Source organism: Abramis brama (assembly GCF_963993115.1).
Source record: "Abramis brama genome assembly, chromosome: 13".
In the NCBI taxonomy this organism is placed as follows: Eukaryota; Metazoa; Chordata; class Actinopteri; order Cypriniformes; family Leuciscidae; genus Abramis; species Abramis brama.
The window spans coordinates 25,391,077-25,417,539 of NC_139975.1; the positions used below are offsets into that span (position 1 = coordinate 25,391,077).

General features: G+C 37.3%; 3 protein-coding genes across 12 annotated transcripts in view; all 3 read left to right on the forward strand.

Moving 5' to 3' along the window:
* Positions 1-296: 296 nt before the first annotated feature.
* ndufs8b (NADH:ubiquinone oxidoreductase core subunit S8b) lies at positions 297-4,586 on the forward strand. The gene is made up of 7 exons (XM_084133304.1): positions 297-406; positions 940-983; positions 1,108-1,173; positions 1,264-1,353; positions 3,484-3,656; positions 3,747-3,875; positions 4,146-4,586. Exons 2-7 carry the CDS (start codon positions 941-943, stop codon positions 4,275-4,277), a joined length of 633 nt encoding a protein of 210 aa, XP_083989430.1. The 5' UTR covers positions 297-406; position 940; the 3' UTR covers positions 4,278-4,586.
* A 1,942-nt stretch (positions 4,587-6,528) lies between these two features.
* ran (RAN, member RAS oncogene family) lies at positions 6,529-11,486 on the forward strand. 3 transcript variants are annotated; one of them, XM_084133364.1, is made up of 7 exons: positions 6,529-6,727; positions 7,335-7,405; positions 9,897-9,981; positions 10,114-10,239; positions 10,327-10,514; positions 10,849-11,019; positions 11,101-11,486. In XM_084133364.1, the coding sequence occupies exons 2-7, from the start codon at positions 7,373-7,375 to the stop codon at positions 11,143-11,145; spliced, it is 648 nt and encodes a 215-aa protein (XP_083989490.1). In that variant the 5' UTR covers positions 6,529-6,727; positions 7,335-7,372; the 3' UTR covers positions 11,146-11,486. The 3 variants fall into 3 exon arrangements, with proteins under 3 accessions (XP_083989490.1, XP_083989491.1, XP_083989492.1); XM_084133365.1 differs by having other exon boundaries at positions 6,690-6,884; XM_084133366.1 differs by having other exon boundaries at positions 6,702-6,835.
* A 3,881-nt stretch (positions 11,487-15,367) lies between these two features.
* Positions 15,368-26,463, forward strand: part of stx3b (syntaxin 3b) — a 32,854-nt gene continuing 21,758 nt past the window's right edge. For 3 of the 8 annotated variants that reach the window (XR_014608779.1, XR_014608780.1, XR_014608781.1), the window contains exon 1: positions 15,392-15,797. Coding sequence is in view for 5 of the 8 variants with exons in the window: in XM_084133490.1 (XP_083989616.1) it covers positions 15,768-15,797 (30 nt within the window). In the remaining 3 variants the exon portion in view is untranslated. Of the gene's footprint in view, positions 15,798-26,463 lie in introns of all 8 variants that reach the window. The other 5 variants (XM_084133490.1, XM_084133488.1, XM_084133489.1 and 2 more) reach the window with 5 other exon arrangements.

Consider the following 26,463-nt stretch of genomic DNA (forward strand, 5'->3'; position numbering starts at 1 on the left):
TACAAATGTGCAGAGATAAATATTTTATAATAAACACTGTAATATTCCATAAAAAACAAGTAGCCTATCGTCCATTTTGATTTCATGGTGACTTTAAGTTTCATTTAATTGTTATCATTTGTTTTTATATATTTCTGTAGGTTATTTCTTGTTAATATTTTTCTTTTCAATGTATGTTGCAATAACATTAACAAAAAAGGTCAATTAAATACAATACAATAACAGTTAAATATAGGCCTATAGCTCACCTGTTCCATTCATATGCGGTATATGAGCCTCTCAAAAGTAAATCTCTCTGGTCTGTCACGCTGCCCGGTAAAGGAACACCACGTGACCAACCGGCTCTTCTTGACTGAAAGCTCAAGATCCTCTGATCACCGACCGACCGACTGAAGGAAGCATCTCGGTGAGTTAAACACGCAACAACTATAAATATGGGCCTATATTTCCGAATAATTTAGGAAATCAATGGAGTTACATTGTTTCATGCAGTTTAACGCTAGACGACCACGGACAGTCTGCGGGACACTAGGGTTTAAATGTGTAAACTAAAGGAATGGTAAAAATAGACATAAATAAAAACAATAGCTAAAAAAAAATATAACAAATATAAAACTGCTTGCTTTTTATTTAGACTGCTTGCTGTCTAAATATCATCATGATAAGTTAAATGGAATAAACCACACAGATGTCACAATGATTAGCCTACCTAAACACAAGTGGATGTGTTTACGAAAGGCATTTGTTAAACAATAATTTACTTGTATGAAAGAAGTTATTTTCTAAGGTCTGACAGATTGGGAAAGGAGATTACCAGCTGTCTTATAACGCAAATCTGTTCATTTGGCATACAGCCCGTATGTTTCAATCTCAATATAAGGGGTAGAAGCCTATATTTGCACCACTGTCATAATTGTTTATGTCTCTTTGGCTGATTAGGATGAAGATGACATTGCGCATAATATATTCCTCATGCCGCACAAGTGAGTTTATTTAATATGATGTAGCAGTCAGAAAATGATCATTTGACCTTGAACTGTGAGATTTTGCCATAGTGGAATAGTTTGATTCTCATACTGAAGCAAAATTATGTTTAATTTCATTAAGGCACTTTCGCAGTCAGGCTTGGACCTGTCCGTCCCTTCAGCCTTACCGTCTACAGGGGAGGCTATAGTGAGATAATACACACACGTATACATTTTCACACCCTAAACACACAATCCTACAATGTGTCCTACAATGCATCTCTCTGTCTCTCTGTAGAATATGTGAATGCTGAAGAGTTACCTACTGACATGAAGTCCATCACAGACCGTGCAGCACAAACACTGCTGTGGACCGAACTTTTCAGGGGTCTGTGTGTATAATGCTTGTTTAAAAAGTGCCCCTATTATGCTTTCCCCCCTGCCCTGTTACCTTTCATGTAGTGTGTAATATAGCTGCAAAAATATCTGCCAAATTTCAAAGATAAAAGTGCACGATAAATGGAGTTATTGTCTCTTAAAAGAAAGAACCTGAACTGCTGAAACGAGCCATCAGTAATCCCAGTCTCACTAACTTGAGTGTTGTCGACATTTCGAGAAGATGCTGGTTTCTGTGCTGCGAAAGCAAATCAACTTTGCATGGACTTTGAAAATGATGAGGACTAATGCTCGAACTGATACAGTAAAACTGACGCCATTGTTACTGTTTAAATCACTGTGTATCAAGTGCCTAGGAAGATCCAGAGCTGAAATTCAGATATGGTAATAGGCATTTTGTTTCCAACATGCGCTGTAAGCAATAGACCAATCACAACAGACTAAACCATCTGACCAAACAGAGCAGAGTAGACCAACAACAGACTGGGCCATCTGACCAATCAGAGCAGAGTAGACCAATCACAACAGACTGGGCCATCTGACCAATCAGAGCAGAGTAGACCAATAACAATAGACTGGGCCATCTGACCAAACAGAGTTGAGTGGACCAATCACAACAGACTGGGCCATCTGACCAAACAGAGTTGAGTAGACCAATCACAACAGACTAAACCATCTGACCAAACAGAGCAGAGTAGACCAATCACAACAGACTAAACCATCTGACCAATCAGAGCAGAGTAGACCAATCACAACAGACTAAACCATCTGACCAAACAGAGCAGAGTAGACCAATCACAACAGACTAAACCATCTGACCAATCAGAGCAGAGTAGACCAATCACAACAGACTAAACCATCTGACCAAACAGAGCAGAGTAGACCAATCACAACAGACTGGATCATCTGACCAAACAGAGCAGAGTAGACCAATCACAACAGACTGGGCCATCTGACCAATCAGAGCAGAGTAGACCAATAACAACAGACTGGGCCATCTGACCAATCAGAGCAGAGTAGACCAATCACAACAGACTGGGCCATCTGACCAAACAGAGTTGAGTAGACCAATCACAACAGACTGGATCATCTGACCAAACAGAGCAGAGGCAGAGTAGTAGACCAATCACAACAGACTGGGCCATCTGACCAATCAGAGCAGAGTAGACCAATCACAACAGACTGTGCCATCTGACCAATCAGAGCAGAGTAGACCAATCACAACAGACTAAACCATCTGACCAAACAGAGCAGAGTAGACCAATCACAACAGACTAAACCATCTGACCAATCAGAGCAGAGTAGACCAATCACAACAGACTAAACCATCTGACCAAACAGAGCAGAGTAGACCAATCACAACAGACTGGATCATCTGACCAAACAGAGCAGAGCAGACCAATCACAACAGACTGGGCCATCTGACCAATCAGAGCAGAGTAGACCAATAACAATAGACTGGGCCATCTGACCAATCAGAGCAGAGTAGACCGATCACAACAGACTGGGCCATCTGACCAATCAGAGCAGAGTAGACCAATCACAACAGACTAAACCATCTGACCAAACAGAGCAGAGTAGACCAATCACAACAGACTGTGCCATCTGACCAATCAGAGCAGAGTAGACCAATCACAACAGACTAAACCATCTGACCAAACAGAGCAGAGTAGACCAATCACAACAGACTGGGCCATCTGACCAAACAGAGCAGAGTAGACCAATCACAACAGACTGGGCCATCTGACCAATCAGAGCAGAGTAGACTAATCACAACAGACGAAACCATCTGACCAATCAGAGCAGAGCAGACTCAGAAAGGATGGGTTTGGAGAGACTGAATCCTTTATCAAACTGTTTTAGACACTGCGAAAAAAAGAACTGATGCTACAATATTATGAGAAAATGAAAGTGTTTATTATAAACCTATTGTAGGAGACCTCCAAAACTAAATTAGGAACCTTTAAAATTGCATAATAGGGGCACTTTAACTTTTTCTTCTTCTTGTAAATGCTACTTTTTTGCATGTGGACTTGCATGCTGAGATTTTGCAGTATATAAAGTTGTGTTGTTCAAATACATAATAATAAAATGATTATTATATTCTGTGTCTGTATGGCAGGATTGGGCATGACCATGAGTTATTTGTTTAGAGAACCAGCTACTATCAATTACCCATTTGAGAAAGGCCCTCTCTCTCCCCGCTTCCGTGGCGAGCATGCGCTGCGCAGGTATCCAAACGGAGAGGAGCGCTGCATTGCGTGCAAACTGTGTGAGGCTGTCTGTCCTGCTCAGGTACACACACACACACACACACACATGCATGTTCCTCATCTGTGATTACCTGCACCGGCTGTGTGTTAGCAGTGCTTTTGTCTCCTGTAGGCCATCACAATAGAGGCAGAGACCCGTGCAGATGGCAGCCGAAGAACAACTCGCTATGACATTGACATGACCAAATGCATCTACTGTGGATTCTGCCAGGAAGCCTGTCCTGTGGACGCAATCGTAGAGGTACACACATATATTACATCAGGGACAAATTGACTTGCAACGGTTTGTCTCGTCCGGTGTAGACACAATGTTACCCAGACAGCAACATAGTGTCGGCCCACATCTGGTACATGTGGATTCAACGCATAACAGATGTGGGCCGGATCTGGACCGACACTATGCTGCTGTCTGGGTACACTGATATACTTAACTGATCACTGAGGGTTATTTAGTCCAAAACAGTTAATATTATACACTGATAAAAACATTTTGCCTTTCTTTTTGTGCCAGGGCCCTAATTTTGAGTATGCGACTGAGACTCATGAAGAACTGCTGTATAATAAAGAGAAACTGCTGAATAACGGAGATCGATGGGAGGCTGAGATTGCTGCTAACATTCAGGCAGATTACCTGTACAGATGAACAAATAACATCCTCCTAACAGAAACACAAACAGCAGACGACATCAGTTCATTAGCATCATCTGCTGAAACTAAAAATGACACTTTGTATAGAACCACAAAAAGTATTAATATATTTGCTGTCTAAACGCACAAAACATAATGCACAATGAATGTTCATCTATCTGTTCATTTTAAAGCAGTGCATCAAACATAATAGGTTGTTCTCAGGGGCAGATATTACGCATGTGAATGTTTACAGGAAATTCACATATTTGTTTATTCTCTGAAAAAGTGATTTAATGATATAAATAAAATAAAAAACAAAATATGGTGTATTTCTTTTAATAATGTAACCATTTACCAGTATTTAAAATTACTGTTAGCTATTTATATTTTATATATAAAGTGTATTATTTTTTATTATTATGTATTATTGTTACTTATATATTATTATACTATATTACCTATAGTATAATATAAAAGCCCAAATCGATCAGTGCATTCAAACTTACTAGGTAAGACTTGCTGGGCAGTCTGGTTGAGGAACGAGCACTCCCAGAGAAGTCAAAGGACGTTTCAGGATATGAACATTTGAACTCTCTCTTGTGAAATTAGCATCACCATTCGAGTGGTGCATCTCTTTCCCTTGACCCCCCATTCCCCCGTTCCTTCTCTCTCTTATGCTGAGATCAAATGAATTCACCCAAAAATCTATGGTTTAATGTGAACGATTATCAGACAGTATTATACATATTTGGTATCATTTGAAATGTCTCAGTGTGACTAGTACAAAGGTATGGAAGCTTGTTTCCTCCACTGAATAAAACATTTTAAAAGATAATTGCGACTTTTTATCTCACAATTGCAAGTTTACATCTCGCAATTCTGACTTTATTTCTCAGAATTGCGAGATATAAAGTCAGAATTGCGTGAAATAAAGTTGCAATTGCGTGTTATAAAGTCAGAATTGTGAGATATAAACTATTCTGAGGTAAAAAAAAAAAAAGTGTCTTTTTTTCCCTTAGAATTGGACTTTATATCTCACAATTGTGAGTTTATATCTCACAATTCTGAGAAAATATGTCAGAATTGCGAGATATAAACTCGCAATTATGTGTTATAAAGTCTGAATTGCGTGATATAAAGTCGCAATTGCGAGAAAAAAAGGTCTCATTCCCACAGAAGTAAACCAAAAAGGTAATAAGGTGTGGAGAGTTTAGAGATATCTTGTTAACTGCTGTGGGTGTGCCCCCATGTAAATCAACCTCTGTCCACAATAAATCTGGGATGGTGATTAATGTAAATTCCCACTTTGAACTCATGTTTACATTTGAAAAGAGGTTTCTGCCTTGGTCTGAGTGTTTAGGGAGATGCTGAAGAGGGTTCAGGGCACGATTCGTAGCTCAAATCAGCCCGTGATTTTTTAATTACACAAATAAAAACATGATGATGAGTGTCTTGAGCACTGCGTCAGATTACTAACAGATCAAATCGATCAGTGTATTCAAACTTACTAGGTTATTAACAGGTTCACATATTAAGCATGTTTGTATCTAAATGTTTGTAGGACATTCACATATTTGTTTATTCTCTGATAAATTGATTGAAATTATATACATAAAATAAAATATGGTGTATTTCTTAACATTTCTTAATGCTACTAATTTAATTATTTACCACATTCTGATTACAAATATTACTATTGCTATTTTTACTTTAATAGTAATAGTAACAGTATAATATTCAACTTACAATGTTGTATAAACTATATATATATACGTATACATATCTTGGCTGCACCCGAAATCGCATACTTCCCTACTATATAGTAGGCGAAAAACAGTATGTAACAAAAGAAGTATGTCCGAATTCACAGTAGCCAGAACCCGGATGACCTACTTCTTCCAGCGAGATTTTGAAGTGTGCATATGATGGACACTTTACTATCCCATGAGGACACGGGAGAGGATTTGTAAACGGCAGTGAAGCGATGTAAACTGATGCTGGTAAGGTAACATGATAATGACAACACGACGAAGAATGTAGTAGCCTACGTCCCTATTATATGCATAGGCATACACGCATTCAAACTATATAGAACAGTGGTTGTGAAGTAATTACTTATTCAAAATAAGTACCTACTCGAGATTATACGAGCATCTTCTCTTCTCTGATGACGTGTTTACTGGCGCGAGGGCGGGACAATCTGTCACTCACACGAGATCGACCAATAGCAGCCCACAAACAAGTCCCGCCCTACGGTTTTTCTCATTCCAAAAGCCATATCACTCGGGCAAACGTCTCAATAGGGGAGAAAAGACTATCTCAACTGCCGTTTTTTCACTAGGTGGCGCAGTTGTCCCGCGGCAGCAGAGAGTCACGTGGTAGGGGCGGAAGCGTTTATGTGAGCCACGCTGAATCCCGCGCGGGCGCAGCCATTTGCTCTCTTCCTCGATCACTTCAACACCGGTGAGTGCGGAACGACGCTGCTCGTCTCATCACAAACTCATTTCAACGAGACGTTTTTGTTTTCGCCGAAAACAAAACACACCCGAAAGTCTTTATACGTCTGCTAAGGTGATCTAAAGTCGCTCGGATCGCTTTTATTCGCCGCGGATGTGGAGTTGTGAGTGTTTCATCATGGCTCATCTGTGTCGTAGCGCCATCGTGAGTTGTTGGCAGCGCGCGATGCTGGCGGGCTCCTGTAGTCGCGTGAACAACACTTGCTTCGGTCCACTCTCTTGTAAATTTAACCGATTGTCGTTTATTTCCACAATCTTTAATGCGCTATATATTGATTTCCAAATTGATGGGCCTGTTTGAGGCCTTCAGGCTGCGACTGAAGTTCAGGCTCCAGTAGCAGCGGCCTCGTGTGTTCGCGCGCATCCTTTATTCAGACGCGGTAGTTGTTCGTTTATGAACGCAGTTGTTTGTTTTGAGTTTTATACGCTCTTTCGGGTTTAATATGCGTGATAAGAGTGTTGTTTCCAGTAGTTTTGTGTAACTATGTTGTTTATTTGTGATTGTTGCGGCCTTTTGTGTGATGTTACTAACCGTCCCGCCATCTCTCCCGCAGAGTGACTGCAGCACAAAGACCAACACACACAAACAGCCATGGCAGAGAACGAGCCACAAGTTCAGTTTAAGGTAATGCAACACTAAAACTAAAATAAGTTACAATAATCAAGGGTTTTAATTGTTCGCTTGTTAGCACAAGTTGCTTAACTGTTTGGATGTAAATTAGCAGACTTGTTCCTGATAACGAGCGCAGAGATAAGCGTGAGAACCGCCTCGAGACCCGAATGATGGTGCATTCATCAGGAAAACGGTTAAAATGTATAGTAAATGTTTAAAAACAAAGATTAAAATTCACAGGAAAACACAAGGAGAATATTTGTATATCTTGGTTTACCCATTTAATTCCAGTTTCTTCATCTTGTTACATGTTATAGTACAATGTAACAAACTTTTTTGGGTAACGTTAACACTTTATTTTGCAGTGTCATTGTTACATGCATTCACTATAGTAATAATTATAAAGTATGCATAGTTGCACACAACTAACTACATGAATAATATAGTACTTAATGTCAATACTTAGTAATATTAGTACTTAAATATACAATTTGTGTAACAAAGACACCTTAATAGTCTATTTTTTGTTTTTTTTTAGACCCATCAGACTCATGGTTTAATTAAAACGTTTTACTACCAGGCAACTTTTGTGCAAATTAGGTTTATAAACCAATAATAAATAAAACAAAATATGCATTCAATCCTTTTAAATCTTATCTATCTAATGCAAATTAATCAGTTACTTCAATTCAATATGGGGTTGTTTTTTTCACAAATGTTACCACTGATATCTTAACTTATATTTTGAAAATTATATATGAAACAGTTTATGGACAATTATATTGCTGCATCAAGCCACTCCCATAAAATAGCTGTCGCTGTTCAAATTAATGCATGGCTCAGACTAACTACTTTATGTGTAAGACTTAAATAAAATTATAATGTAGTAATTCTCTTAAGAATAAATCTGTATGTAAAATTGGCTGTCTCTATAGTATGATAGACTACACAATTAATTATTTATTTATTTATATTATTTTAAATTACTGTCCCTGGTTCAATCAGGTACTATTGTAAGAATGTCTCTGCTTAAAAAGATGCAATCAAATCCTGTTTGAGTTCACAGAATTGTTGCTATGACGGCAACTCCAGGATAATCTTCGAAGAACCCAACAATCATGATCGTCAGATCAACCGTAAAATCCAGATAACGGAGTAATCCACGTTTAAAGAACAGGCCCCTGATCCACTTATAATCTTTGTGGTCATGTGACTGTTTTCACCAGCCATTTAAAATGTTTATATGAAAGCAAGACAGTGAATATTAATTTGTAGTTGACATCTTTGAATAAAATACATCAATGCCTCGGGGGCCCTTCAAATTCTCCACCAAATTGTGGCCACAGATGACTGAAGGGGTAAATCACTGTATGGCCTTTTCCAGTAACCTAAATAAATGTCATGCTGTAGGATTAAGTACCAGTATTCTGTGTCTTTCAATTAATCTCGCAAAAGCACTTACTTAAAACCTTGAATTCTCTCAAATGGTTTCATATAGTATGTATGCCACTGTTTTGTTGGGCTGGGACGATACACCTATATCCTGATTCGATATTGTGATTCAAGTATTGCGATTCGATATTGTGACGTATTGCAGTAGACCATGGGGGAAAATTAAGTCACACACTTATACCGACTGTACATGTGCGAGTCATTTACTAAAACAATTCATCACATCTTTCTGAGTTTTATTTCAGAAGCGTCATACTGTACTACATACTCTTGAATAAATGATTCAATAACAAATAAATTTAAGTCACTTGTTGCCACCTAGTGGCGAAACAATGTAATCGATAAATGCGTTATTTTAAGCGCCAAGTTTCTATCAAAAGCTGATTTACTTTATTTTGATCGCTGCCATAGACATCACTGTTTACATTTTAACTTAACTTTTATCCCAGTACTTATGATAAATAACTATTGTATCTCAGAAATTGATACTATGAGTTTGTGAAGCCGTTTCACGACGACACTCTCTGGGTCAGCGGCGACACAGATTTGAATGTTGCAATATGATTTTCTCAACGGTTTTAATAGACAGACGAATTGGCAGATCGCTTGAGTGTTTGAATTGAGATTAGTCTTTTAAAGATTATTTGTGTGTCTGATCGCTCTCTCAGCATACGAGTAGCACGAGGGCTCTTCAGTGCACTCATTCTCACGTCGCTTTCACACACGTCCACTTGAAAGGGATATTAAGTCTCTTTACACTCATAGATAACATTTCATTCTCTGTTGGAACAAGTGGCTGACTTCTGCCAACCTTTTCTATAAGCAAGGACAAAAATAAACGAATTTAATTTGTATTAATATCGATTCTGGAATATAAAAAATCTATTTTATAATCATAAACAAAATCATCGCATTAGTTAGGTGTATACTTTTTTTTTTTCTTTTTTTTTTCTTTTTCCAGACCTATTGTTTTGTCATGTCAACTACTGTACTGTAATTCCGGTTGTTTGAAAAGTGTTGGTCACTCATGCAAACTCTTTCCCATCCACAGCTGGTTCTGGTAGGAGATGGAGGCACGGGGAAAACCACCTTTGTGAAGAGACATTTGACTGGGGAGTTTGAAAAGAAATATGTTGGTAAGTCTTTTGGAGTCTTGGCTCATTTCATTATTGTGGCATCTCAACGCAACTATTCTGGAGGAATGTGTGGCTTTGGTGCGACAGTCACGGCGATGGGCAGCTCTTAAATGTTTCTTTGTGTCGTCGTAGCCACACTTGGAGTTGAGGTACATCCCCTGGTCTTCCACACCAACAGAGGAGCCATCAAATATAACGTATGGGACACAGCCGGACAAGAGAAGTTCGGAGGCCTGAGAGATGGATACTACATCCAGGGTGTGTTGCTGTTTACCATATATACACTTTTCAGCCACTTTTACTGTACAGCTCTGGTTTAACATGTGCATCTGTCTCTCTCTATAGCTCAGTGTGCAATCATCATGTTTGATGTAACTTCTCGAGTGACCTATAAAAACGTGCCCAACTGGCATCGTGACTTGGTGCGTGTGTGCGAGAACATTCCCATAGTGCTGTGCGGTAACAAAGTGGACATCAAGGACAGGAAGGTCAAAGCAAAGAGTATCGTTTTCCATCGTAAGAAGAATCTACAGGTACAGTGAACCTTTTGAACTCACCCTATCTGTGCTCGAAATGTGTGTTTTTGTAAACGATTCATCCATGCCCATTTCATTAAAACAATTCAGAGTTTGTAATGTTTAATTACAATGTCTCTGGTGACATATATGCAGGACTTCTCCAATCATTTTGTCACTTAAACCCTCCCCTTTCCCCAAATCCCTAGCCTAATGAGTTCAACTCAGATGTGTCACAATATGGAAGAAAAGATCAGTTTTAAAATGGTCACCCTCACGTTTCCCCTGTGCTGTAGTAAAGACTGCATGTCAGGCTGTTGTAGACCATTAATGAGATTCTTCCTCTTCTCAGTACTATGACATCTCTGCCAAGAGTAATTATAACTTTGAGAAGCCCTTCCTGTGGCTTGCACGGAAACTGATTGGAGATCCTAATCTGGAGTTTGTTGAGATGCCAGCCCTTGCACCACCTGAAATTGCCATGGACCCATCACTTGCTGCACAGTATGAGCATGACTTGAAAGTAAGTGTACACTCAGGTGACCCGTCAGTTTCTCCTGCTCCCCAAAGAAAGTGTTTAATCTGTAATGTTTGTCTCTTCCAGGTGGCATCAGAAACAGCTCTCCCAGATGAAGACGACGACCTTTAACCTGTTAACCCCTCTGACCTCCTTATGGCAATGTCACTGGGATTTTCCAGTGATGGTTCCTCTCCCTGCCCCTTTTACTGTAAACCCCAGTGCAGAATATTTTTATTTTTCAATTTTTGGTTTGTTTTGTGTTCTGAATTTGAGTAAATTGTGTGGTTCATTTCATTGTAGACATGCTAACTGTTACCACCAGACAGACACACACATGCAGACATGCCTACACTGACACACTCGCTCACTCAACGGTGTGAGCAGGTCGAGTGTCCCAGTGCTTACTTCTCTATGTAAAGCTCTAAGCACTTAGAGGAATTCTTGGAATAAAAACATTCTCGATATAATAATCCTTGCTTGGTCTTTTCTTACGAACAAAATAACTATTAAAGCAAATGATTAAACTGTAGTGGGCTACTTGTAAACAATTTTGTTGACTTGAGGAAATGGTCAAGTTTACTTTGTTTTACATGTAAAGCATGTTTCAGGATACATGGCTCTGGATGTTTCTCTGGGTTTGCGCAGACAATAATGCTGGAAAGGTCTAAAATGGCATGTTTCTGGTCACTGGTTGTGATGTTTAAATACTGTGAGTTATGCAGTGGATTGTGAATTGCTGCCGAGTCCAAGATCGATCCATTGTCAAATAAAACCGCATGCATCTAGTTTAAGGTCTGATGTTTTACACCAAGCCATGTCACTCATATCTGTTCTTAATGTAAAGTAATTATGGGGTTTCCTTGTAAGAAGTTTGTCATTGTTGTGCTAGTGGAGTAGTTACTCATATTTAAATGAATGCTATGCCACTAAACATGCAATGGACTTGTCTAGCAGAAAAGTTACATAAAGGATATCATATCCTAACAGCATAAAGGATATAACGTATTTTTTTTTTCACCAAATGTTAAAAGAAAAAAGTGTTTAACCTTAAAATGCAATAAATGTTAAATGAAAATTCCAAATTAATCGGACATTTTTTTATATTAAATGTAAGATTTGAATTGCCTTTAATGTTAAAATTATGATAGTTTAAATGGTTGCATACAGTCAGGAAGGTCAAGACTGAGAGGAGACAGGCCAAACTCGATTTAGGCACTTTATTAAATAAAATAAAATGCTTTTAATTAAACGAACATTTGATGTAGATTTGTTCATGACATTTGTGTATATTCCATGATAAATATTCCTCACACTGAAGAGTCTAGAGCCTTTTCGGTTATAAAACCAAGCGTTGCTGTTATATAAGCAACTTTGTTTATGTAATACATTTGTTATAATGAGTTTTATTTAAAATGTATCTAGTAGTATAATATAAATTGTTGCCTGGCGGAAGGTCATTTATTGCCTGAACAGGCAAAATGTGAACATGGACTGGTAACCAGTTTCTATCACAATAGCCGTCAGTTGCTACTATAAAGTAATATGAGCTGCTCCTTCAAACAGTATAAGAAGTTTGTAGTTGTGTTTTTGATGGCACAGGACAATAGTGTAGTAAAGTAATCAGTAACTGGCGTACGTTTCCGTTAGAGTGATGACGTAACGCAGTTCCTTCGTACTACGTAATACTACGATTTAGCCACCAGAGAGCAGAAAATACTAATTAATGTGTCATGTCGTCACAGTCTTTGGAGTCGAGGGTTCACAAACTATCTGAAGGAAGGGTTTAGTGAAACATTCATACACACATTCCGTCGCGTTGGGGTATAAAATACAGATCCTATTCACTGATGACGAGAATAATAACGCGACGTCACGCGAAGGACAGTGATCGCTGAGACACCCGTTTAGATGTGAAACACAACCTTTGTTTTTGTTTTTTGGGGGAAAAAAATCTAATATATATCAAGACTATTTTTCTTTCACATTATAAAAAAGCAATTAAAACTGTTTCTATATATGAGTCCTTTAATATAGGCCTATTTACATAGCCTTAATATAGCCTACCCCCTGATTGTATGTTTTGCTATAGACTATGTATTATTGCAGTTCTGACTGTACATTGATTTTGTTTGTTTGAAGTTTAATAATAAAAAAGACACCAGTGCTGATGTAGCCCATGATTGCACTTCCTTGTCCTCTCAGTGTTGTTGACAGAGGACACAGGGTTAATGAATGTCAGCTCTCGTGCTTCATGTGTGGTGAAGTGGGCTATTCTCATTGATCTCTGACTCCAGATATATATCCCGTGATACATTGCACAGTAAAGACAAAAAGTCTTGACGTGAAAAAGTTTCCTTACAGTAAGTATTAGAATCTAATAAATAGGCCTATGTTATTTCATGTCAGAAGCACATAGTTAATATCTGAGACACAGTCACATTTTTTTAAAACAATTAGATTAGTTCATAAAAATAAGCCTTTTTTTTTTAGATTTACGCATTTCAGTAACAGTAAAATTTCATCAAACTGAATTGAACAATCCTTACATATTATTCATATTAAGAATTTTAGATGAGTAAAAAAAAAAACTAGAGCTTAATAAAACATTTTGTATCTCAATGGGACAGGGGAATGGACCATTCAGTTTATGTGAAATATGTTGATATGTTATAAATAATATATGAAAATATGTTATAAATAATATATTTGTTATATAAATAAGTTTTAAGATTTATTCAAAATGTTTTATTAAGCTCTAGTTTTTTTTTTTACTAATTTAAAATTCTTAATTCATAATATGTAGGGATTATTCGATTCAGTCAGGAATTTTACTGAAATGAATAAATTTTTAAAAAGGATTTTTTTTTTTTTTTACTAGCATAATGAATACTTACCAGTAGATTAAATACATATAGATTTAAATATATTAGTCACTATTACAATACTGAAGCAATGGGGTATGAAAATAATTTTTGTTTTAACACTTGAAAACTGTTCAAAGGAAAAAGTGCCCAATCTGAAAATGCAATAATTAAATTTAGGCTAGTTAAACTTAAAAATTAATCAGACAAACATTTATTTAAAAAACAAAATCTGCAACAGTGCAGAAAATGTGGAAAAAAAATAATATTATGTAGGCCTAATTCAAATTAGTTAATGAATACACATATTTAGCTACTAAAATAATTGTATCAAAATGATGAAATTGTTTAATTGTAATAGATAGATACCAAAAAGGTCAAGTCTTCTGAGATGAGGGGAAAACAGACATGGGATACATTTGTAATCACCTTCTTTCAAGGTCTGTGATTTTTTTTAATTTTTTATAGACATTATCGAACATATCTATCAGTTATCACAAAACGTGGAATCTGTGCCCTTTAATACTCAAAAAAAGCAATGTGATATAATGGATTCAGTAGAACTGAAACAGATTAGTCAATATTGGGATAGCTGGTGTCTATATTTGGGTCACTGACAAATAAAGCTTCAACCAGTTTAAAGTTTAAACCAGTTTCAGTTGTTAAATAACATTTCAACGTGTTTAAATTAATTTTTTTACTGTTTTTATGTCAGGCAGTACAACCAAGTTGTATGTATAAATTGCAGTTGCACCACCTGACATGGAAAGTGTACCAACCGTCCCATACTTGAAATTAGCAGGTTTTACCAGTATATGAGATAGATCTACAAACATTTTTTACTGCCACAGGGATCAGTTGGGCTCCTCTGGATGACGCATTATCATGTTTACTGTTATTACCTTGTCAATTCATAATAAAAGAGCCATGTTTGCCATTGCGCCACCCTGACATTTGAGAACATACAAATTCCATGACAAAAGTTGTTCAGTTATCTCAACAGCTTTAAAACTACTGATATCTATAAAATGTGTTTACATGAAAGGTTGTAAACATAAAATGATGCCATAGATGCCAATTTTTTATTATTAAGACACCTTTTAAATAGTTTTCTTAGTCAGTTCATTTGTTCAGACAGTTGCACCACATGACATGGGGGTTTAAGAAAACAAAACAATATGTAGCCTACTAAAATGAATTCAAACTAAATAGGTTTTATAGAATAAATTAATATGTCATGAATTTACCAAATTGTTTAAAAAAGGAAATAAAGTACTTGGACACAAAAATATGCATGACATTTAAAACAAGATCGATTACAACATCGATCTTCTTGCACTTCAAGAAAATCGAAACACATACTTGATCTTAGTTTTTAGCATCAAATGAATAGTTATCAACAAATTGAATATTTATTAGAACTTGAAGATAGTACTTGTTTTTGAGCACACACACACACACGAACAGGTGGCCGCAGGAGCGCGCATACAGGGCGTGACTGTGGCCAGTGATGTAGGTGAGACACACAGAGAGCATGCGTGAGTCGAAAACTCTCTCAGAGCGATTATAACGAGAAAAGAGAGGGAGAGGGAGAGGGAGAGGGAGGAAGACAGATTAAGCAGACTGAACACAACTGTTGTTTTAATCCTCTGAGCGGATAGATTTAGAGGGGGAAAAAAACTACTGGTTTGGAGAAGAGCAGCCATATTGCATGGACCTTTGGTGGAATAACAAGAGAGGAGCAGGAATACGCGGAGTTCAGGAGGAAACATTCAGACTTCACGATCCGCTAAGCACTGTTACAGCTCACTCTTCTGTCTAATTTGACTTTGACCTATTTATTATTTATTTATTTTATTGTTTAGATAGTGTTAAACAACATATTGAAAGATGAAGGACCGACTGGATCAACTAAAAGCGGTAAGCGTGTGCTTATATTTCTTCATGTGATTGTGAAGTTAACTCTTGTATTCAACTGCTCTCCAAGTGTATAGGAATGACATTACGTAATGGAGTTTGTCTTAAACCTCCATGTCAGATTCAGTACTGTTAGAAGATGAACACAGTGTCAATAAGGAACATTAGTAACTTGTGTAGGCTACTTACTGTTACACCAAAGAGGAATAATACAGAAGTTAAAGGCGTCTATAATAATAGAGTGTGTGAATGAATTTTCCAACAAGTGCTCACCAAAGGCAGCAAAAGTCATATTAGATATAGTGAAGACAGTGCTGGACAGCTGATGTGGTCACCTGACTCATGGAGGAGGTCACGGGCCTCTGGGAAGATGGGGGATGGGTTGGGAGAGATGATGCTGATCTTCAAATACTTATTGAAAAATAAAAATAGACTGAATTTGCCTTCCATTCTGTAGCCACACTAACCAAAAAGTGTTTTTTGGACGTGTACCCTGATACTATGGTTTTTGGACATATGCAATGTGTTTAAATAAACAAATAATTGGAGGCCTACTACCATTTTATTACATGTACCATGTTTTTCAGACATATTACCCAATACTACCATGTTTTATGTATGTACCAGCAATGCGATAAACAGTGTTGCGCCAATCACCAAAATATACAAAAATGTAAATAAACTAGTTCATAAATCTAGGTGTGTCGATCCAGATGCAATGACAGGGCTCAATGACAAGGATTTTTTGAGGATTTCACAATTCTTGATTGATTCCAATTTCCATACCACAGTAAATACTAGCCTAACTAATTTAAAGTTCAAAGTTACATTATTGAGGACAAGCGAGACTTCAGTAAAAAAAAAAAAAAAAAAAAAAATAATATATATATATATATAAATATATATATATATATATATATATATATATATATATTTTTTATTTTATTTTTTTTTAAATAAGAACAAATAAGCAAATCACAAATAAAAGCTTAATTGAATACAACAGAATAAAGATACACATGAAATAAACAGTGTTTTATTTCTGAAGTCTAATAGTATTCAGGCACAGAAATTGAATAATCAAATGTAAACCCTGAATCTTCACTGTATGAATATGGATTAATCCTAGTTAAAGCTACAAAAGTAATTTATTCAAGAGCATTGAGTGATTTTCACTGTCTTTTGTCAAAGTCTCCCTGTAGTCAATAATTGTATTCCTTAAAACTCATCTTTGATCACCAAAATGGCATATTTATATGTTTGTTCCTGTGAATTTTTTTAATTCATGCCTTAAAATAGCTTGAATGTTACTCTAGACCCTTGCTTTATTAAATATACATGGAACCATACATATGCTAATTAGCCCCGCCTCCACTCACTCAAGCCAGCTCAGAGATCCACTCAGTCAACTTTCCTCAAGTAAACACTGCACAATGGTATCACTTTACAACGTTGGCTAAATGTACCTAGTTTTTCATATCAACAGAAACATACAGGCCTAACCTGGCTTCTCTTGAGACTCCCCTGCTTTGCATCACTTAATGATATGCTAAAGCCCGGCAGCACATGATGTGATTGGTTATAAGGTAGTTTGTGACTTAAGAAACACCATCGATTTCAAACCGTATTTTTGAGACTGTCTTTGGTTCACTGCAGTTTTTAGGAGAAAATACTCAGCAGTGGTGTTGACTTATGAATCTGCACATGGTTTGTCTTGAAGCATATTAAAAACACCACATAAACATACAGTAAACAACATTAAAAACTTGATTTTCGGCAGCAGGAATATTTGGATGCTGTCACTTTAAGACCAAATGCACAGATCCAATATACTGTTACACATGCCAAAGCCGTTGAAAAACAATGGCTCTGACTCATGCGTTGTCCTTCTCATCCGTTTACATTCACTTAAGACATAACCGACAGTTATTTATTTTAATACTTGCCAAGATGGGCATTTTAACATACTTTTGTTGTGTGTATTTTTTAATCCAATGCAAGAAGACGCGAAAGAGAACTATTCAGTGCTCAGAAGACTCGGCTCTCTGTGTGTGTGTGTGCACAAAACAGCTTGCAAGGTTTTCTTCGTGACGATTAGCCTAGAAATCTAGACGCACCCTAGCGGCAGCAAAATGTATTTTGCAGCTAGGGCAGTCTAGCAACTCTCCATTGACTTTCGAGCTGCAAAAACCTAAATTAGGTCAGGCCAATCACGTCGTGTATAGAGTAGGCGGGACGGGCTTAACATAATGACGACAGAGTTGTGACGGTTTCCTGCTACTTGAAAAAAAAAAAGGCTGCTGGAGAACAGTCTTTCGAATCGGCTTTGGCCGCGACTCTGGAGGACTTGGAGTTAAGTTTTTCTTTGAGAAAAGAGCAAAGAACGGCACTTAAGTCATTCTTAAAAAAGGAAGATGTGTTCGTCGTTTTGCCGGCCAGATATGGCAAAAGTTGAATCTATCAACTAAGTTCCGCTGGTGGGAAAACGCTCTGGTTGGTTGAAGCTCTGTCCTATTGCGTGCAGAGGGAATTTGAAAGACAGCCGTTTATCCCGCCCCTCGGATTGAGCCGTGTCTATGGTGAGTTGCCAGACCTAACATCTTGATGTAGGTCTAGCTTGCCAGGCTACGTGATGATAGGGCACGTGACAATTTCATCAACTGTCCCGAGCGTCTTTCACGCTGGTCCCGGGCCATCGGGCAGTCCTTATTGTCGAGCCCTGAAAGAAAGAAGAGAAAAATGATCTGCACACAAAACATAAATTTTATTCCATCGAAGCCACCAAAAAAGTAAAAGAATGCAACGAAGTGCTTAGTGCAAAACGTTTTCGTGTTCAACCCTTCATCAGTGCCATACAATTCCAAGCATTCACTAAATCCATCCATCCAGTGCCATTAAAATCCCAGAATCCTACTAATATAAACATAAATATACAATAAATGTTATATTAATTTAAAGGAGGTAATTCGTATAAATGTATTATATGTTCAAGTGCATATTTACAATCCATTACCTTACATTCTCATCATAAATAAGGCATTTTGCAATATCATCATTGTTTGTGATTTTCATGAACCAGTTTATATCAAGCCACAAAAATATTTTTCAAAACAAAATTCTGCATGATCAATCGTAAAAAGGTTGCGATCCCGACCCAATCTCATTCCTAAATGTCAACGATTCGTCTATGTCTACTAAATCTTTGACAAGTACGATCACAGCGAAGATTCAGATCTGACCCAGAGAGAGCAGTTATCATGGGTATGAAACGCACGAAAAGTCTTTTCAACTACACAATATCATTATTTCTGTCTTAGAATAATTCATATTATCACAGAAGTACTGGGATAAAAGTTTATAGTTTGGATATAAACACTGATGTCTACAGAAGTGATCAAAACAGAGTAAATCACCTTTTGAAAGTAACTTGACTCTTCAAATAAAGATTGTATCAGTTACATCGTTACACCAGTAGATGGCAACAAGTGACTGATAAAAATGTGTTCGCCATTGAATCGTTCATTCAAGAGATTCATCTAGTAATGAAGCAAGTGAAGTATTTATGAGTGAGTCATTGAATCATTCATTAAAATAATTTTTTGAATTAATTCATTTAAATTTAAATTAAATAGACTGTTTTGATTAGTTGTCTATTCAGAATTGTGATCTCCATTTTAAACAAAAAAATTGTGATTCTCAATTTATCCAGAATCATGCAGCTCTAAGATGTACTATATTTTAAGACATGTCCCATGGCACTAACATGTTTTAATGGAAATGTATTATTTTTTTTATCATGTTCCATGACCCAGTATTATCATGGCGGTACCATGTTTTTTTTTTTAGGCTAACTGAAGTATGCACTAAATTCTGTGATCCATGAATATGGTATATCAGAGTACTGTTGGCGGGGGTTATTGAGGACTGAGTTTGTTGGGATGTCAGATCCTATGGGCAGGGTCAGAGGTGAGGATTTGTTTCTGTGGCAACTCTGCCTCAGTCAAATATTTGTTTTGTTGACTCTGGTACCTGAAGCAGCCTGGCTGGCAAGAGGAACTTGTGTGCGTGTGTGCTAATGGCCGAACCTTATTTACATTAGTCATAGTTTTGTTTCCGTGCTGGTTTGCATACAGGCAATCTCACTCGCTTAGTTTTTTTGTACTCTGCTGTTACTGGTTTATTTTCTTTAAGGTAAAATTATATAATAATAAATACGATTTTTTTTACGCTTTCTGATTTCTCGTGCAAAACTCTGACAAAATGCTGAGATGATTGGTTGCCAGTGTGTTGCTATACGGTTTGTTCTAAGTGCTTTAAACATGTTGCTATGCTGTATCTAAGGTGTTTTGGGTGTTTGCTATGGGTTTGCTAGGGGGTTATGGCAGGGTTACTTACTAGTCCAAGTCAAAAGTGCCCATGCTTTAGTCGATATTCTGATCAGTGTTATAATTACTAAAGAAAATGAAATAACTTTTTCATTAAGTGAAAATAAACTAAAACTAGAAAAACGAAAAAAAAAATGTATACATATATATTTTTTTTAATACAAATAATAGGCTTTGTATATTATAAAACATACAATCTGCCTGCAATAAATATGCAAATACTACTAAATAGCAATAATATTAAACTGAGATATTAATATTAGAAGGGATAGTTCACCCAAAAACGAAAATTCTGTCATTATTACTCACCCTCATGTTGTTTCCGTAAGACTTTCGTTCATCTTCGGAACACAAATGAAGATCTTTTTAATGAAAGCTGGGAGCTTTTCATCCCTCCATTGACAGCTACGCAACTGACACTTTGACGCTTCAAAAAGTTCTTAAAGAGATCGTAAAAATAATCCATATGAAGTCAGCGGTTTAGTCCAAATTTTCTAAAGAGATGCGATCATGATGAACAGATTGAATTTAGGCTTTTATTCACATATTAACATTCATGACCTCACATCAGTTGTGGTGAATGGAAGCTCGCCTCAAGCATGTTCGCTTGACGTGCGAGAACCAATAAAGGTTAATTCTTGTGTTACGCAGCACGTTTGAGCTTCCTCAAGAACCAGTGAGGTTCATCAGGTTCGAGCTTGAGCTTGTTTAAATGTGAATAAAAGCCTTAAATTAAAGGGCTGCTATTATGCTATTTTAAAGTTTCCTAATGTTGTTGTGGAGTCTCCTACAACATGTTTACATGCATCAAAGGTAAAAAAAACTGTTTAATTTCCTCATAATATATATTTGCACATCATCACATTTTCAGTGACTCTCAAACGACTCATCAAATGAATCAATCTCTCTAAATCCCGCCTTTCCGTGATATACTCTGCTCTGATTGGCCAGACAGCTCAGTCTGTTGTGATTGGCCTACCGTGTACAGCGCGTCGAAAACAAAACCGCCCATTGCCATAACAACGTCAGCTCTGCTTGTTCTTAGGCCGTGTGTCCACCAAAGCGTTTTTTCAGCAGAGCATCTAGCGTTTTCAGCTGGCTAAAAACGCTTTGGTTGACACAAGGCCTTAGGCTTCCTACACTGTAAACTAAACACAGTAACGAACAATGACGTCGATTTGACCATATCAATGCGAGTGCGAGTCCGATGATGAAACATTGGAAGAACTGTTATTCAACCCGAACCTCCATCGCAAGGACGACTCGAGCAGAACTCAGTGTTTCTCAGTGATACGCTACTCAGTTTGAGGTACATTATATGAGATGTTGCAACTGTAATTCCTCACCATCAGCATTAACAAGTGCATGTCCATCAACAAACCGATTATTTTACTTGTAGTAATTTATTTATAGAGTATTTTTCTAATATATTGCAGTGAACACGTGGAAACTGTATCAATAACAGTGCATGTATACAATATGCATTAGCCGAGCTCTAGAGTGAATGATCTGATGTAACATAAACGTTGGTCAAACAAATATTTCCTCAAAGTAGTGAGAACGACAGACAATCTGCATTAATAGACACAGTTTTAGGTAATCGTGGCCCACAACTGATTAGCAGAAGTATTTCAGTAAGACAGTGATAACGTGAGTTAGCCAGTTAGCAGGAGACCTACACAATATAAAACTCAAAACTAAGTATTTTGAACACCATCTTTCAAGAGCAAGCGGCTTGTTAATCCTGTATTGAACTTTGAGATTTGAGAAGCAGTCGTCAGTGAAATATAGGGAACACAGCACAAGTTTAGGATTATACTGCTGTGATATCGTGATAAAGATTAACTTTAACCACTGATTCTTCACATGCTCATCCTTGGGCAGTGAAAAAAAACTGTCTTTACCTTCACATTATAGAGCACAGCGCCGTCTTCTCGACATGATGCTATCCAGTATCCACAGGAATCAGCTGTTGGTTTGAGGTTCAAGTTTTCGCTGGTGTCTGTGTGCGCAATAAGTGGACAGGCAATATTCTAATGTTTTGTCTTGACGTCACAACGAAACGGCTTATGACTCATTTGAAAAACAATTCATTTCATGGACTCAGAGTCGACTCTTACTTTTTAAAGACAATAAAGGTGGTGATGATACACAGGGCAACTTTTTGAGCAATGTTGCTGGGCAATGTTGCCGTCAACGGGCAACCAGATGAGACACGGGGCCCACGACCGGTCTAAATGATCCAGATAGAAATGTATTGCCCATTTTCAATGGGAAAGTGCCCAAGCAACAATTGCTCGGCAAGATTTCCCAGCAACATTGCTCAAAAAGTTGCCCTGTGTATCATCAGCTTTACTTTATATATGGTGCACTTTCAGATTTAAAACTTTGCAGGATGTTTTCATTCACTTAGAGCTATGTTACACACTACATGAAAGGTCATTTTCAAAAATCCATAATAGGGGCCCTTTAAATCTGTTCATGAAATAAAATGATTGAGTTTTTTCAGAAAATTTGGACTAAACCGCTCAATTCATATGGATTAGTTTTACAAACTCTTTATGAACTTTTTAAAGCATCAAAGTGGTAGTTGCGTAGCTGTCAATGGAGGGACAAAAAGCTCTCAGATTAACTTTAATTCTTAGGGTTTGGGGGGGTCTGTTTAAATATTTAACCCTAGGTCTGAGCTGTAGTATTAATGAAGCTTATCTTAGCAAACTGTTTCTTGGGACTCGTCTGCATGTGACCCTCCGTGCTAAAGGAAATCCTGTTGAGAAAAAATATTTATCATTCTAACCTCTAAACCAATTGGTTTTTTCTATCTGTGTTTCTCTGTAATGTTTAACTTGGTGTGGCTGAACTATTTTCTTCTTCTTTGTGTGCATGTAAGAGTATTAAAGGCTAAGTGTACATACACACACACACACACGCACGCACACACACTGGTGTTCTTGGAGCACAAAAGGAACTGTGGGACATTAAACAGCTGAGCGGGAACATTGTGTTAGTGTGACCATTTTTTTTTTTTTTTTTTAGCAACTCCAATCGGCCTTCTTCTGTAAGTGTTAGCAGGGTGATGAGTGAAAAACACTAATATTACAGACTTTACTCTCAGGGTACACCATTAACTCACTATACTTTAACCGAGTAAGACACTCTCTCTCTCTCTCTCTCTCTCTCTCTCTCTCTCTCTCTCTCTCTCTCTCTCTCTCTCTATCTCATGTTTCCTCTGCAGGAAGTGTCTTGTAGGCTTATCTCTCTACCTCAGTTCAAAGCTTTTCCAGCACACTGCATTCGTGTGTGTGTGAGTGTGTCTTTGACCTTCACAAAAACCCGTTGGGTTGGCAACACATTGTTTATACTACAAGTAAACTTGAAAAAATGGCAGATGTCTTTGTCAGCAGGATAGGTAATATTACATTTTGTAACAGGAATAGTTTGTCTCTGAAATTCTCTAGTACAACCTCAGTAAGTGCTTGTTTTCATAATACTGCCTTTTTGTTAGCCCTTCACTCTAAAAACTTTTACTATGATTTACACATTTTTTTGGTGAAACATTTTTACACTTTAAAAAAAATATATATATATTTTTTATTTTACTGCGATGAAATCAATTAAATATACCATATGAACTGAGTAAATGTAGGTAAAAAAATTAAGTAGATCTGAGTAACTGGATTTGGTACATTAACAAATAAAATTGAGTTGAAATAACTGAGGAAAACATATTAAAAAAAACTATTTATGAGAAATATTAACTGTTTTTATTTATGACTAATATTAACTTTTATAGTATGAGTAATAGTAACTTTTAATATCCTGTAAACCTTTGTAAAATACTCCACAGAACCACAGGTAACGTTATACATGACATTGGTCTTTATTGTCGATGAGTAGCCTACAGCAATACAGCATGTTTTATACTGTTTTATAATGTTTTAAAGGAACACTCCACCGTTTTTTGAAATAGGGCTTATTCACCTTCTTTCCTACGTTTAGATAGGTGGGCAAATGCATTTTTGTCTCAGTGCATGCGTTGTTTTAGTTTGACAGGGTCAGCGCTAGCTTAGCTTAGCATAATGAATGGAATCCTTTGTTGCCAGCTAGCATGGCCTGAGTAAAAGTGATAAAAAAAAAAAAAAAAAACCCCCACCTAATTACTTCTTGTGGCCTGCGTATTCACAACGAGTACAAATAGAGATGCAGATTAACACTAGGCGATTTCCTAGGCAGATATTGACTTGGGACTATATTAGGGGCAAGCACAGGCAAAGCACTGCTGCTTAGGCGAAGCACTGCTACTTGGGCGCAGTGATATCACTTAACACATGAAATGTGAATATGTGGTGTAATATGTGAATGTGAATACAGGTATAACACGGGTCGATCTATACATACGTCATGTTTAAAATAATCACTTACTCTGTGGACAGCTGTCCATTTGGTCCATTCGGCGTGGGGCGTTTTTTCCAGTTCACTTTATCACACCGGAAAAAAAAATCGAGTAGCTACTGCCGGATGGATCAGCGCCGTGAAATCCTCGGTAGCTGTGACACAACTGCGGGCACGCTCATCTTGATCTGACGCGTTGAGCCTGGTCATCGATGGCAGTAACTTGTCCCACTCTCCACAGCACAGACACTCTATTTCAGTCGGCATAGATTGGCATATTCCCCCTCATTCACACCACCAGTTTGTGTTGGCTCTCATCCTCGCGTCCTCAGGCTGTTGAGTGATCGCAACCTGTCGTTCTATTTCCAAAGCACGCAGCTCATCTTCTGAAAACTCTGTATGGTTCTGTATCTTGACTGTCTGAGAACCCTCTTCGTCTCTCACAAAATTAGCCATGTTCATCGCCATTCATGTACTGTAGGAAAAATAGCCAGCTACTATTCACGCCGGTATGTTGACGGAAGTCATGGGATTTCATGTGTTGCGTGATATCTCTGCGCCCAAGTAGCAGTGCTTCGCCTGTGCTTCCCCATAATATAGTCCCAAGTCAATATCTGCCTAGGAAATCGCCTAGTGTTAATCTGCATCGCTATTTGTACTCGTTGTGAATACGCAGGCCACAATAAGTAATTAGGTGTTTTTTTTTTTTTTTATCACTTTTACTCAGGACATGCTAGCTGGCAACAAAGGATTCCATTCATTATGCTAAGCTAAGCTAGCGCCGACCCTGTCAAACTAAAACAATGCATGCACTGAGACAAAAATGCATTTGCCCACCTATCTAAATGTAGGAAAGAAGGTGAATAAGCCCTATTTCAAAAAACGGTGGAGTGTTCCTTTAACATATATACAACATTTCCTACATTTAAACTCATACAACAAACATATTAGAAGTAAAAATTAAAAAAGTAATTCTAGTGTAATCAACCGGGTCTGTTATCCCATTTCCACCGGATCAGCGCTGGTTCTCGTGCCGGAGGTGGACTCGCGCTCTGCGGGTGAACTTTAGTCCGCTGTCCCGCGTTTCACTCATAGCCGAAAGATGCTGCGCTATTGGATAACCTGCCAATAAACAAACAGTGCACAGTTCTGAGAACATTTTATCATCCAAAATAATTCTATTTATTATCTTTAGGAATAAAGTCGTGTGTTTTATGCAAGGCATCAGACATTTCAGTCACGCGAAAAGACAGACGCGACACTCGTTTAGGTGACTCACATTACGCCTCTGTATGTTGTTTTGCATTAACTAAAATGAATTAAAGCACAGTAATGATTTTATAGATAAAATAAAACATACACAAACCTGAATTTCACAGAGGAAATGCATCAATTCCGCGCCGATGAGAAGAGAACTGTTGTTCTGGAGACCGGAGAGAGTTCAAACAGCCGGCGCTCACTCAACCGTTGAGTTGTCGTCACGTCAGAGGGTGGGGGAGGGGTGCATTGTTTTAATTGAGTAAACTTGCTCAATTTCTTAAGAGTGTGTTAAATATATTAATAATATTGATTTGAATTAAGTAATATTTGTGGTTCTTGAAACAGATCAGTTTAATTCTCCGTTATCAAATATTTTGATAGAAATTTCACAAATATATTAAGTGTATTATAAATAAATAATTGGTTAGTCAAATACTAAATTCTTTTAGTGAAAAAAAACTTAAATATAACTAAATTTTAGACAAAAGTAAAAAAAAAATGGTCAAATATTTTGGTATGTTTAACTCAAACAATCAAGTAAATGATATTCAGAGATTTTATTAAGTTAATAAAGTTAATTATTTACTAATCCACTGAATTATTTTTAAAGTGTTGGCTGATGGTCTCTTATA

Excerpts from the sequence above, each read along its gene's own strand:
- ran (XM_084133364.1), top strand. The coding sequence starts at position 7,373 with ATGGCAGAGAACGAGCCACAAGTTCAGTTTAAG. Across the intron at positions 10,240-10,326 it reads AGATGGATACTACATCCAGG|CTCAGTGTGCAATCATCATG; the intron begins GTGTGTTGCTGT and ends CTCTCTCTATAG. Across the intron at positions 11,020-11,100 it reads AGTATGAGCATGACTTGAAA|GTGGCATCAGAAACAGCTCT; the intron begins GTAAGTGTACAC and ends TGTCTCTTCCAG.
- ndufs8b (XM_084133304.1), top strand. The coding sequence starts at position 941 with ATGAAGATGACATTGCGCATAATATATTCCTCATGCCGCACAA. Across the intron at positions 1,354-3,483 it reads GTGGACCGAACTTTTCAGGG|GATTGGGCATGACCATGAGT; the intron begins GTCTGTGTGTAT and ends TCTGTATGGCAG. Across the intron at positions 3,657-3,746 it reads AGGCTGTCTGTCCTGCTCAG|GCCATCACAATAGAGGCAGA; the intron begins GTACACACACAC and ends TGTCTCCTGTAG.